Here is a 14895-nt window from a genome sequence, read left to right as displayed (position 1 = left end):
ATGGACTGGTTGGATCTCCTTGCAGTCCAAGGGACTCTCAAGAGTCTTCCCTAACATCACAGTTCAAAAGCATCAATTCTTCAGTGCTCAGCCTTCTTCACAGTCCAACTCTCATATCCATACATGACCACAGGAAAAACCATAGCCTTGACTAGATGGACCTTTGTTGGCAAAGTAAAGTCTCTGCTTTTGAATATGCTATCTAGGTTGGTCATAACTTTCCTTCCAAGGAGTAAGCGTCTTTTAATTTCATGGCTGAAGTCACCATCTGCAGTGATTTTGGAGCCCCCCAAAATAAAGTCTGACACTGTTTCCACTGTCCCCATCTCCTATGAATTGATGAGACCGGATGCCATGATCTTCGTTTTCTGAATGTTGAGCTTTAAGCCAACTTTTTCACTCTCCATTTTCACTTTCATCAAGCGGCTTTTTAGTTCCTCTTCACTTTCTGCCATAAGGGTGGTGTCATCTGCCTATCTGAGGTTATTGATATTTCTCCAGGCAATCTTGATTCCAGCTTGTGCTTCTTCCAGCCCAGCGTTTCTCATGATGTACTCTGCATATAAGTTAAATAAGCAGGGTGACAATATACAGCCTTGACGTACTCCTTTTCCCATTTGGAAGCAGTTTGTTGTTCCATGTCCAGTCCTGACTGTTGCTTCCTGACCTGCATATAGGTTTCTCAAGAGGCAGGTCAGGTGGTCTGGTATTCCCATCTCTTTCAGAATGTTCCCCAGTTTAGCGTGATCCACACAGTCAAAGGCTTTGGCATAGTCAGTAAAGCAGAAATAGATGTTTTTCTGGAACTCTCTTGCTTTTTCCGTGATCCAGTGGATGTTGGCAATTTGATCTCTGGTTCCTCTGCCTTTTCGAAAACCAGCTTGAACATCTGGAAGTTCACGGTTCACGTATTGCTGAAGCCTGGCTTGGAGAATTTTGAGCATGACTTTACTAGCATGTGAGATGAGTGCAATTGTGCGGTAGTTTGAGCATTCTTTGGCATGAGATAGATTAGTGAGGTTCAAAAGTCTTCCCTTCAAAATACTTACGTGTCAAATCAATCTCTAAAGCATTGTCCCCTTCAACATTGGACAAATATATACGCCCAGTGGAAAATGTGAGTTTGTTCCATCCCCTCCAAATACAGAATATTTTAGTTCGTTTAAATAGTACTTAACTGTCCTAAATCTGCTGCCCTCTGGACCATGTTTGTGTGCAGGAAGTCATTCCCTTTCCTTCCCTGCTTTGAGTGGAAATGGGTGGTGTATATTTGCCACAGATAGTATATATTTGGAACACAAAACTCAGAAACAGGAATTATCATAAAATTGTGTCAGATCGTCTTTCTCGAGCAGCTTCCCCTCTTTGCCAGGATCTTTGTTTGGTGGTGAGGAGAGACAGCCTTCTGTCCTTGCTCTGCCCCTTGTGGGATCTGTGAAGCTGATGACCACCCACCCCCACCCCCCTGCCCACGATGTTTCCCCAGGGCTGTTTATGATTCCCTGCTCTGCTGGTTAGAGGGGAAGAAGCAGGTTGGTTTTCATTTATATTTAAAAGCAGAGGATAAAAGCCAGCACTCTGGGCCTGAGATGGTGATGATGATAACGAAGATGGTGGTGACGATGATTGATCACCATCATCATCGTTGTCTACATCTCAGTTATTTCTAACACTGTACATTCATGTTTCTTAAGAAATATGACAAGGGTGTTCCCTGGTGGTCTAGTGGTTTGGACTCGGCACTTTCATTGCCATGGCCCAGGTTCGATCCCTGGTGGGAGCTGCATGGTGTGGCCCCCCCAAAATTAACTCTGAATCCTAAAAAAAGAAAAAATATGGCAAGACTGGAAGTAATATAAAATTTTAATTTCTAAGATATCTAACACTGCTATTTAGTAGCAGTGTTGTTTCAGTAGCTTAAAAGCTTTATAAATAATAATCCAAATGTAGTGTGTCTACCATGAAATGCCAGAAATAGTGTGTCTGACGCTGGGGCATTTGCAGACTTCATGTGATTTCTGTTCACTGGTTTTGCTCAGTCTTTTTAGCCAAAGTTGGCTATTTGTGCTGTGTCTGTGATTTGGGACCACAGATAATTGGATAAGGAAGTAACAGGCAGGAAACAATTAATAGGCTTTTAGCCCAAATGTGTAGGTCTATCCTGGGATTTCTTTGGGGCACTGAGCTACTCAGGGTGCCCCTGGGTGCTCTGCTTGGCTTCCCACTCTTCTGTGAGACTTTGTCTCTGCATATGTGCTTAGTTGCTCAGTCATGTCTGACTCTTTGCAAACCCATGGACTGTAGCCCACCAGGCTCCTGGGGGATTCTCCAAGCAAGAATACTGGAGTGGGTAGCCTAGCCTTCCTCCAGGGGATCTTCCCAACCCAGGAATCGAACCAGGGTCCCCTGCCTTGTAGGTGGATTCTTTACCAGCTGAGCTACCAGCTGAACGACAGGAGAAGCCCCATCTCTGCATATACCTTTAGGTTAAATGCTGCTGAGATAAGAAATGACATGCACACTTTTCATGCACACCTCCTATTCAGATATCAAAATAGCCTTTTAGTTTATATCAGCTCAACAGTGGTATTGGTCTTCTTTAAACCAATCATAACCTTGCTTATCTGGAATGAAACAATATTCCTGTTCAGCAGTAAATAAATTTAACCTTGTTTAATTTGTAATGTTTAACTTCCCATCTAATATATGAAATTACTACCAACTGTTTGTTTTTCATCTAAGTGACTATGGAAGTTTCCACCATTTTAGAGTAAATTTTTTTGTCTTTGTTGATGCTGAAAATTTAATGGTAAGATTTAACGCTCTGTAGCATGATACAAAGGGCAGCTCTAACTTTCTCTTCATTTTGAATGTGCAAAATATGTCCACAGAGAAAAACTGGAACATATAGAAAAGCTTTTTTTTTTTTAAAAAAAGACTCAAATGTGTTTTTTTATGACTAATATTCCATTGTGTATATGTACCACAGTTTCTTTATCCATTCATCTGTCGATGGACATCTAGGTTGCTTCCATGTTCTAGCTATTGTAAATAGTCCTGCAATGAACAATGGTATACATGTGTCTTTTTCAATTTTGGCTTCCTCAGGGTATATGCCTAGGAGTGGGGTTGCTGGGTCGTACGGTGGTTTTATTCCTAGTTTTTAATGGAATCTCCATACCGTCTTCCATAGTGGCTGTATCAGTTTACTTTCCCACCAGCAATGCAAGAAGGTTCCCTTTTTTCCACACCCTTTTAATGAGGTGGACAAACCTAGAGCCTATTTACAGAGCAAAGTGAGTCAGAAAGAGAAATATAAATATCGTATACTAACGCATATATATGGAATCTACAAAGATGGTACTGATGAATTTATTTGCAGGGCAGCAGTGGAGATACAGACATAGAGAACAGACTTAGGGACGCGGGGAGAGGTGAGGAGAGAGTGGGATGTCTGGAGAGAGTAACATGGAAACTTACTTTACCCTATGTAAAATATATAGGCAATGGGAATTTGCTGTATGACTCAGGGAATTCAAACAGGGGCTCTGTATCAACCTAGAGGGGTGGGGTGGGGAGGGAGATGGGAGAGAGGTTTGGGAGGGAGGGGATATGGGTGTACCTTGGGCTGATTCTCGTTGATGTTTGACAGCAAATAGCATAATTCTGTAAAACAGTTATCTTTCAATTAAAAAAATAAAGTAGAAAGAAAATGAAAAGAGAAAAAGTTCCTATGCTTGCCTTATACAAAAGAAGTACTGTGAACATTTTTTTGTGTAGTTTCTTTTAGTACTTTTAAAAGCTAGATTTACTTAAAACCACTACCACCAAAGCAATAAAATCCAAACCTGGGTGACATATAATTGTGGTGACACTGTGTACAAATTTTTTATTTTCATTTTCATTTAGCATGATATATAGAAGCATTTCCCCAATTATAAACGCATTATGCAATTTATAAACACTTATTATTTGTAATAGCTACAAATTTAAATGTTGTAAATTTGCCACCTGCTTTATTCAGTCTCTTATTAGTGAACATTTAGATTATTTATAATTTTGTTTTTCCTATTATAAATAATGCAGTAATGAACATCTTTGGGCTTATTAAAGCCTTGTCTGCATGTGAGATCATATCACTAGGATAGAGTCCCAAAACTAAATGAATGACTCATAGTTTCAGATTGCAGTCTGAAATTACAATGTGAGAAAGTACGTAATACTAATATTTAATGTAACTAGCAAAAGCTACTCGTTGGATGTCTAAATTGAGCAGGCGTAGCTTATTTTAATTCTTTTTAATTACTTTTTCTCTCTCCAGTGACTAGACTTTTTAAAAGAGTTTAATCAGGTAAAAGAAGATCTGGTATATTTAAGGCTTTTTGCAGTTGTGCATGCTCTCTAGTAATAATAATATTGGCGTTTTACTGATGTACTTGTGGCCCTTATCAATTTTTCGATTGTGACCTGTCCAAATCTGTGTTTTCTGTTCACAAACTCCCATGAAGCAGTATGATCCCTGCTTGGATCAGAGGTGGCCGCTGGGTGCTTTGAGGAGGAGGCTGTCAGTGACTCAGAACCTCTCACCAGTCCGACTCCTAAGAAGCATGATGCAGTGACCATAGTACCCGAGGGTTTCCGAGGGCCTGATGTCGCTGGAACTGTCCCCTTCCATTGGGCGCGGTAACCATGGCAGGATGACCTTTCAGTGAATGCTCTAGGACATTCTAATTATGGAAGAAAATCAAAGCTAATCCCTGCTAGTGTTTTCCTCTTCTCAAAGGGCAGTTCATTGTATCATGCAAACAAGTGACATTTCCTATTTTGAACATAGTCACCAGGGTATGTGGTTGATCATGGATTTCTTGGAATGCTGAGAAAAATTTTGCCTTAAAAATCCATTTTCACCAAACCTGGAAGATTGTGGTAGGAAAAATGTAATAAATGTGGCCTTCTCCCCTCCTCTTCTCCGTCACAAGAAACCTACCAGAGGGCCTGCTCCTATTCTGCTCCCCCTGAGGTCGCCACCATGCTGCCAGCACAGAGAAGATGCCCGACACCCTGGCTGTCCCGCTCGGGCCTGGGGACACGAGCAGGCTTGGTGCCTGATCTCTCACCAGATCTAGACAGGAGAGGAACAGGACGGGTGCTGAGCCCCTGGTTCTGGCGTACTGGTCGAACACTGTTTACTAGGCTAACAAACCAGGGACCCCAAGTGACCTGCCCCAGTCAAATGTGCCTTTGTTTTCTTCTGCCGTCGCAATGGCTGTTTTAGTAGCTGGCTGGGCACTCGGCTGCCTGTCCTCCCTGTCTCAGTGTCTCGGGTTTTGCAGAGGACTGAGGGGTGTCACGTGTGCTGGCGTGTGTGCTTGCACTCATGTGTGCTGAGAGTTGTTCAGTTGCATCCACCGTTGGCCAGATGGTTGTGCAGGGAGGACAAAAAAATGCATTTTCACCAAACCTGGCGGCGCCTCGATGCCGCTGGGACTGGAGCCTGGCGCGCCCAGTGCTGAGCGCTCAGATGGGACAGCAGAGCCCGCACCGCGCTTCTCTCCTGCTGGACTTGGTGCTGACTCAGCTTCAAAAACGAAATGTGATTGTTTCAGTCCGGTGCTGGTGAACCGAGCAGCAGGTCTGTGATGGCAGGTTCGGAGGCACATTTATTTACTTTGATCTTCCGGTGTGGCTCCTCTGAATGCACGTCTTGTCCGGCTGGCTGCCTGTTTTCTTTCCCTCTGAAGCTCGACAGACCCCATTAAATACAGAACGGCTCGGCCCTGGCAGTTGCCTCTCAGGTTTTATTATTAGTTATGCATCCCATTTCCTTGTGTCTGAGTCAAGTAGGACTCTCAGAGGGCCACAGTATTCCCTTCTATGTATTTCTCCAGAATTGGCAGGTTGAAGTTATAGACTGAAGTAGGAGGTGAATTCTGAATTTAACTTTCTTCTTAGAATATAAGATATAGATCAGGTCTATACTGAAGGGTGATGATCTCATTTGCAGAGTGAGTTTGACCTCTTGGAATTGTAGACGTGCTCTCGGCTGACATATTGGAACTGACAGAACAGTCTTCAGAGTCTGTGGAATAGAATTGCTGTAAGAGAGGCAGACTGGTTCCTTTCCTGTCATTTATTCCCGTGTTGTTGGCGTTGAGTAGGAGCCAGGTCTTTCTTCCCCTCAGACGGTTCTGGGGCGTTGCACCTCGGTGCCCACATTCTGGTGTCTCTCACCCAACAGGTCTCCTCACACATAGGTTACACTGCACTTGCCCCGAGTTATATCTTCTGTTTTCCTGTCTTTCACGTGATATCCTTTTGTAATCTTATTTTCATTTTTTCTTTGGTTTATTTCCTCTCTTTAAAGTGCTTTCAGATAATTCCTGATTTATATAACCATAGTCTCTGTTTCTAGCGCTTTCTGCTGCTGCTGTAGATGTGGCCCTCATTTGCATGTGTGGGGTGCCTGGGGAATGCTTCGGATCGCTCGCTGACAATTGATCAGAGAGTCTCTTGCCACCTCTTGCTTGTGCTCTGTGTTCCTTACGGCACCTGTGCCTTTTGGTGGTTTTGTGTTTGAAAGTGGAAATACTGTCGGATCTGTTATTGGGAAATCTCAGTATCACTGACTTCGTTTGTCCCGGATGTTACTCAGTCCCACCTGCCTCTAAAATCAGAGGTGAATCTTTTTGTGGACTGAGTGTTCTTGGTATGTTTGTTTTTATCCCCAGCACCCCCACATCCCTCTCCCCTCACTCAGCACACAGTGTGACTCAATTCACTGCAGCCTCAGCTCTCTCCTGGGTTCTGTGGCACCGCCCCGCCCTGACTGCTTCCCTGCCCCCAGGCCTCAGCATTCCTGGGGCTACGGGATTTTCACTTTGTATTTCTTGCATGCAATGCCTGCATCAAGTTGATTCTGAGTAAATATTTATTGACCGTTGAATAAAGTAATAATTGGGACTCAAGTGTCTCTGCTGACTTTCAGTGTGTCACTTCAGACACTTTTTAGTTGTCTGCAATGGCCAATTTTACCAATATTGCCCATACTAGACCTAGTTATTTGCCTGATATTAAAATATCAATGTTCCAAGTGGTGGTTTTCCTGTTTGGTAATAGCATTGATTCAGGCCTCAGGAGAGGCTGGTTGCTAGGAGATTCTTTCTCTTTGAATTAATCTACATGTGAGTTAATGGTTGGTTCTTGCCAGTTTTTCTTTAAAGAAAAAAAAAAGAAAAGCTGAGAAGAGCTGCTTCACTTGATCATTCTCTTATGTATTTCCATTATTCAGCTTGTTTGTTGATTATTGTTGAGCATTTGGACTTTGTACATGTGGTCTCTGTCCTCAGTGCTGATCTGTGGGGCTGAGGGCCCCACTCAGCTTTTCCACGGGGCCCCCGAATCCCACTAGCTTTAAGCAGCAGTGTCTCTGATCGTCACAGGGTCTGGTGGCCTGTTAGAGTGTCACCATCATCTTTAAGTGATTTGCTCACGTGGCCGAGGAGAAGCCAGAATTCAGTCTTGTCATTTTCAGTTGTACATTTTAATCTTTTTCTCTCCCGGACTTTAAGTACCTCAGCCCGTGCTTATTTTGCCATCTCTCACCAGCTCTGTTATCCAGGTTCTAGTCACATCATTTGTTGTGTCTCTTGATTCTCACTTCTAGTGGATCATTTCCTCTGAGTCATGTCATTTGGGATGGGGGGCCTGTCTTTGGAGGGGCTCAGAGAGGCAGTGGTTTGCAGTTACTTCTGCCAGGCACACAGGGGTCTCACTGGCACGTGACCAATTTGGTGTAAAAGTCTTGTCACAGGGTTCCTTGGACTATATGTGCAGAGTAGAGTGGAACTCCAGAACCATGCTGGAGATTCGGACAGACCAGTGGGTACCAGTCACTGTGGGCAGGGGAGGGGGCCTTGGGAGATGTTTCCCCTTCTGAGGCCCAGCTCCTTTTTCATTTGGGTTTATAGATAACTTTGTTTTCTAATTCAGTTTTTGTTGCAGTTGTATCTCTTTGAGGGTTTCAGACACATATACAAGCATCTGTTCTAACTTGTATCCCCTATCCTGGCTTATATCCTATCCTGCAGGACATTAAAATAAGCTAACTTCTTTTTTTTTTTAATTTTATTTTACTCTTAAACTTTACAATATTGTATTAGTTTTGCCAAATATCGAAATGAATCCGCCACAGGTATACCTGTGTTCCCCATCCTGAACCCTCCTCCCTCCTCCCTCCCCATACCCTCCCTCTGGGTCGTCCCAGTGCACCAGCCCCAAGCATCCAGTATCGTGCATCGAACCTGGACTGGCGACTCGTTTCATACATGATATTATACATGTTTCAATGCCATTCTCCCAAATCTCCCCACCCTCTCCCTCTCCCACAGAGTCCATAAGACTGATCTATACATCAGTGTCTCTTTTGCTGTCTCATACACAGGGTTATTGTTACCATCTTTCTAAATTCCATATATATGCGTTAGTATACTGTATTGGTGTTTTTCTTTCTAAAATAAGCTAACTTCCTAATCAGGACATTATAAGTAAAGAGGATAGAATTGGCTGTTGTGCCAGAATAATCGGTGTGAACCAAGACATGTGGTCACCTTGGTTGAAACCTGAGACCCAGGGCACATAGCCAGACAGCCTTTGCTCTGCCAGAAGACTCCACTCCACTCTTCGGTTAGAGGCTCAAGCCATTTCCCTTGCCTCACTGTCTAGGCTTTTAAATGCATGTCTTGTATTTTATCTCAGATTTCTAGGTGCTTGTAGTGTGAGAGCTTATAGGTTATCTAGTTGCTGTATTGGCAGAACAGTCTCTGTTTAGCCTTAAACATTAGGATCTTTTCTCTCCTTTGATTCATCTTAACAAAAAATATTTGAAAGGGGCAGTGGTGAAACTGGAGAGAGGGTGCGGGAGGGAAAGAGGAGACAGATACAGGAAGAGAACAAGAGTGAGTAGGAGACTGAGAGATAGGCAGTTTGGAAGGAGGTGGATGGAGAGACAGAGCACATGAGTGTGAGTCAGATGTGTGCACAGACCTAGGCTGGAGGCCCACCATGCATAGGTGTGCCCCCAGGAGAGTGAGAACAGAAAATGACCAAATGTGAGCGCGTTAGAATAATTGTAAAAAAAAAAACATGAAGTCAGCGGGGGTACAAAAGATGGCTTTGGAATCAGTCGGAATTGTGGTAGCAGCAGTTTGCTGCCACAGCAACAGCAGCAGGGTTTATAAATAGGGGTGCTGATGCGGGATGCAGGGATTGGGGCTGGCCCGGTGGCAACCAATGGAGCAAACCAATGGGGTCAGGTTCTGATGAATGGAGCACTAATGAATGGAGAGAGTCGCTGATCTTCAGGCAGTGGGTCAGTAGTGACTAAAAATAAAAGTAAACCAAACTGATTTAAAATTAACAGGCTTTATTTGTTGATTTTCCATCATTGCTTTGCAGATCCTAGTCACAGTTAGCAATGTGACAACCTAAAATTGAAATTAGAAGTTTAAGATTATGATCATGTCAAATACATTTGTCTAAAGATAGGAAACAGACCTGATGGAGTCATCTGAGGTTGGGTTGGGGTGGTTAGCTGACCACAGTTAGTCTTAAAACACTACCAAGTGCTCAGAGGGTCCTTGAGTCCTTCGGCCTCTACTCACTGATGCTGTCAAGCTCATCTCTTGGATGAGTCACTGGAACACCACCAACCTGAGGCCAGGCAGTGTGGAGAAAGTGTGTGGGAGGTGAAAGTTTCTGGTTTTTCCAGCTCGTCTTTTATGTCTCCTCATCTATCCTAATTAGACCCAGCACTGTTTAGGCCTTGCTGCACCGTCGTGTTTTTCTTTTTCTGGTTTTCCAAACCGTCAGTCATGGATTATGACTCCCACTTCTCTTAGGCACCATCACAGGGATCCTTATAGCATTGGTGCTAGTTTAAAAGCTGAGATGAACAAGGCTATGACATCTGTGGAAGGGACAGAAAAAAACTAGGCTACGTGGCATGGGAGAATATAGTCATTCCTCAGTAACCACCAGGGATTGGTTCCAAAATCCGTGGATGCCCAAGTCCCTCATATAAAATGGCATGGATTTGCATATAACCTACCACATCTCCCTGTACACCTTAAGTCATCTCTAGGTTACTTGTAATACCTAATGCTACGTAAATTTTATATACAGAGTTGTAGATAGGCAATACGAATGTTATTTAAATAGATGCCCATGTGTGGCAAATGCATTATTTTTGACCAAAGGTTGATTGAACCCACAGGTGCAGTTCCCACAGACATGGAAGGCTCACAGCATTGCTGTATTAAATTCTGTCAGTTTCTTTTCAGTTCTGAATAAAGGGATCCTGTCATGCCTTGTACTCGGCCGAAACGTGGACTGAAAGCATTGTGACCGAGTATTTCTGTTTTCACCTGAAAGTCTGGCTGTAGACTCTTATAATGTTCTATTGGTGTGAGGTGCTCAGTCATGTCTGACTCTTTGTGATCCTGTGGACTGTAGCCTGCCAGGCTCCTCTGTCCCTGGGATTTCCCAGGCAAGAATACTGGAGTGGGCAGCCCTTTCCTTCTCCAGGGGATCTTCCCAATCTAGGGATCGAATCTGCGTCTCCTCATTGGATTCTTTACTGCTGAGCCACCTGGAAAGCTTAATAAGTATCATCATCGTAAAGAAGCAGTGGGTTGAAGTCAACTCCAGGGACTCAACATCTCCTAAAGTTGCCTTTTCTCTCTGAGGCAGTCACCTCAAAGGGGTCTCTGTGACAGCCATCAGGTGTTGCCTCCAGGGTACAAGGCACAGAGCTAAAGTAGTGATGCCTTCCAACTGTGGTGCTGGAGAAGACTCCTGAGAGTCCCTTGGACAGCAAGGAGATCAAACCAGTCAATCTTAAGGGAAATCAACCCTGAATACTCATTGGAAGGACTGATGCTGTAGCTGAAGCTCTTGTATTTTGGTCACCTAATGTGAACAGCCGACTTATTGGAAAAATCACTGATGCTGGGAAAGATTGAGGGTAGGAGGAGGAGAGGGCATCAGAGGATGAGAAGGCTGGATGGCATCACCGATGCAATGGACTTGAATTTGGACACACTTTGGGCGATGGTGAAGGACAGGGAAGCCTGGCATGCTGTAGTCCATGGGGTCACAAAGAGTCAGACATGACTTAGTGGCTGAACAACAACAAAGAATAATAAAGTGCACAATAAAAGTAATGCACTTGAATCACCCCAAAACCATCCTCCCCACCCAAATCTGTAGAAAAACTATCTTCCACAAAGCTGGTCCCTGGTGCCAATAAGGTTGGGGACCACTGGCTTAGAGCAAGCCCTAGGCTTTAACCTGCCACTCTGAATGGACTCTGAAGCCATTTCCCCTATGTTCTCTCCTGATTGGCAGGTAGATACTTATCTCCTCAGGGGATATGATCCTCAAGTTAAAATGAGCAAAGAGCAACTTCCCTGGTGGTCCAGGGGCCAAGACTCTGTGCTCCCAAGGCAGGGGACCCCAGGTTGGATCACTGGTCAGGGAACTTGATCCCACCTGCCACAGCTGAGATCTGAGGCAACCCAATAAATAAATAATAAATACAATATGTATTTTTAAAATGAAGCGATAGAACACAAAAACAAACAAGGAGTCAGGGCCCCAGCCAACATGAGCCACAGGCACCATGAGGGCTCTCCTGATCTGATTCTCTTTCTTTCCACCAGCAAGTCACAAATGCCCACCTTTCACCAGGTCATGAGCTGCTACACCTTAATGCAGGTGGCACTTCAGGCTGAGACACAGTCATTCTCTCCCTCAAGGCAGGCTCCAGAGAAAACTCACAAACACAGACACGCCAACACCCTCCAGAGCTGAGGCTGCCCTGAGCCCAGCGAGCTACTTTGCAAGGGCCCTGGATGCCCCCAACAACAACAACAACAATGTGTGACCATCCTTGTTTTTTCTTTGCTTTTATCTTTGACTAGATTAGCTATTAAAGCTAAGGATAAGATACTTTGTGTTTTTTGTTGGTGTTGATTAGATTTCTTTGCAAATTTATTGAAATGATGGAACTCAGAAGTTTTCACTGTGATGTTAGAAGCTGATTTGAAGACCATTCTGAGTTTCCATTAATTTTGGTCCTCTCTCTTCTCTTCTGTATCTTTATTCTTTTGTTTTGCTTAACCATTCTTTCCGTATGGAATTTTTTTTTTTAATCGAAAAAACTCCCCTGTGATGGGATTCTGATTGTTTATACTGGACAAGCCTGTAGCCCTTGGAGACTGTTCTAAGGCAGGATTACAAAGGCATATGCCAGTAGCCGGGAGGAACTGAGGAACGGCCCCAAGGAGTGGGTGGTGGGGCAGAGGGTGAGGACTGGGCACTGGGGTCTTAGGTCCTGCCAGTTGCTACCATTGGGGTGGGTCCTGGTGTTGCTAAATGATCTGATTTCTCAAGAGAAGCTGGAAATAAGTTTTTTTCCCTTTGTGATATGTGTTTGAAATACAGAAATTATGCATGGGTTCAAATTTATTAAAAAAGAAAGAAAATGAACGACTCAGACAAAACACATCTGTGGCCCCGATTATGCCCACAGATGGGCAATGTGAGCTTTTGCTCTAAAGAATTAATTTTGCCTTTTCAGAAAATAACCGTCTTAATTAAGCAGAGTGTGTAGATACCAATTTGGCTGAGATATATCCTATTTTGATCACATTAACGAGGAAATACCACTCGCTTAACTGTGGATTTAGATGAGTCAGTTTTAGCACGTACCTCTCCTTAGTTACGTGTTAGGACGTTGTCCTGCTATTTTGTAGTTATACTGGTGCAGAACAGACTTTTACAAAGACAATGGAGTTTTCGGCTAATAGATCTCCAGCCAGGTGTCTAATTTTTAATGTATGACTTTATCAAGTTTCTGAATAGTCAAGTGTTCAAAGTGGAACCTGGAAAAATCTATTAACACAGTAACTGTTGGTTTCTTCCGGAATCCTTGAATGTCTTAGTAATCTAAGGTTTAAAAAATTGAAAATCTTGATGCCCTTTAGTTATCTGGTGGGTTTTCATATATCTTCTTTTTCTTTCTTTAAAGATTTGAACATGGAATTCAATCCCTCAGACCATCCTCGGGCCAGCACGATATTCCTCAGTAAATCTCAAACAGACGGTAGGTTCTTTCTTCTTTCTTTCTTTCTTTTTTTTTTTTTTAAGACTTATGCTGGTAACTAGCCTGTCTTGATTTTCCGGTCACTGTGATTCTCAGGATAAAGATAGAATCCTAGTGGTCATCCTTAGTGACCATGAAGGATGTTTGGGTGGTTACCCTTTGGGGTTTCTCTATAGTAAGTCATATTTTTAGAATTTACTATTTGAAGCAACTGTCCTCATTTTGCCAATCAGTTGGGATAGTTCAAGGCAGTTTGTACCCTGAGAATCAGAGACTTTCCTTTAAAAATTTATTATTTGCATAAATTCTCTAAAGATCAGAAGTATTGGATAGTATATAAAAAGAAATCATAATACAACTCTAAATAAAAACACCATTATCTCAGTTGTGTCATTTGAGAGCCAGATTGACCTGCACACTAGGGGTAGATGTTTTCCTTCTGTCATACTTGTGTTCAGCTGCTTGTTCTGTGGCGTGGAATTTCTTCTGGGGGATTTTCCCCTCTTTCCAGCCCTTGACTTATGTCACTGTTCCCTGGCTCTTGGCTACAAAGGAGAGATAAAAGACACAATACAGTGGACATAGCCTGTTCCTGCAGAAAAGAGCAGTGAAGGAATCTGTTATATGATGCTGTACTGACAGTGCTGAGGTCCTGGGGGTTCTAGCCGTGACTCTTGTCAAATTGCTAAGCTCTCATTTTGAGGAGATCCTAAGTTGACTAGAAAAGTAATCAAACATACTTAAGACAGTTCATTTTAAGAACTGATAACTCCTCAGTTATGGCTAGGTGACAACTTTGATGTAGCATAATGCTGATATAATATTGGTGATCTTGATTTAAGCAGGCCAGTGATGAGATCTGAGAGAATTTGGTGCATTTTTTTTTTAAGTGTATAAGAAGAAACCACTGTAGGCATCAAATACTTGTGAGATAAGTTTTGAATGTTTTGGGTGGAAGCTAAGCAGGACATTTTTTTCTTCACCTGGTGAAGTGGGAGCCCATGGAGAGGGGAGGTTATTGCCAGGCAGGAAAGTGCTGGTGGGGTGAAGGTTTGGGACAATGAAAAATGAGAGTCAAAAGCAGGTCTTTGCACTTAATATAGTACTGTGAAAACAAGTCGCACGAAGCTGGCACACTTTCAGATTCAGTTCTCGCTTCCTGTGAATTCAGGGCACAGACCAACATCAGCCAGAAGCTTTTTACCTAGATTCACATGGAATGGCATTAGAGCCTCTTAAGTGGATGACACGTGGCTTGGATGTCATGGGGAAACGGATGGCAGGGTCCTCCGACCTCACAGGATCCCCGGGTGTGAGTCAGGGGCGCGCATCTACCCCTTCCCTCTCACCCTCCCCTCCTCCACCGATCACTGGTGTGTTGGCAACTCTCGTCCTTCTGTTTTTCCTTCATTCCTCAAATGCTGGGTCTTCCCTTTGAGTGTAGAGGATCTACCTGAGTCTCACAGGTTAAAAACAAGGAAGAGGAACCGACACCCATCTCTGTGCGGTGTCCTGTCTCCCAGGTTGCAGAGCGAACACTCCTGTACCTCCTCCTCCTCCTCTTTCCCTCCGCTTGCCTGCTAGGCTCTTCCTCCCACCATCCCCACTCAGGGGATGTGTTGCAGTGAAACACTGAAGAATCCATAGGTTCTACGCTACTTGGTGTATGTGTCAGAATCTCCAAGGGATTTATCATCCAGAATCCCTCCTAATCGCTGCAGTTCAGTCTTATT

General features: G+C 43.5%; 1 protein-coding gene across 1 annotated transcript in view; it reads left to right on the top strand.

Moving 5' to 3' along the window:
* Nucleotides 1-14895, top strand: part of CCNY (cyclin Y) — a 111396-nt gene that overhangs the window by 59784 nt on the left and 36717 nt on the right. The window contains exon 2 of the mRNA XM_010860052.1: nucleotides 13088-13162. Within this exon, the coding sequence (XP_010858354.1) occupies nucleotides 13096-13162 (67 nt within the window). The 5' untranslated portion in view covers nucleotides 13088-13095. The remainder of the gene's footprint in view (nucleotides 1-13087; nucleotides 13163-14895) is intronic.

The sequence above is a fragment of the Bison bison genome, unplaced genomic scaffold, assembly GCF_000754665.1.
Source record: "Bison bison bison isolate TAMUID 2011002044 unplaced genomic scaffold, Bison_UMD1.0 scf7180017864461, whole genome shotgun sequence".
Lineage (NCBI taxonomy): Eukaryota > Metazoa > Chordata > Mammalia > Artiodactyla > Bovidae > Bison > Bison bison.
Note: the sequence above shows the minus strand (reverse complement) of the source record. Positions and strands in the feature narration are given on the sequence as shown.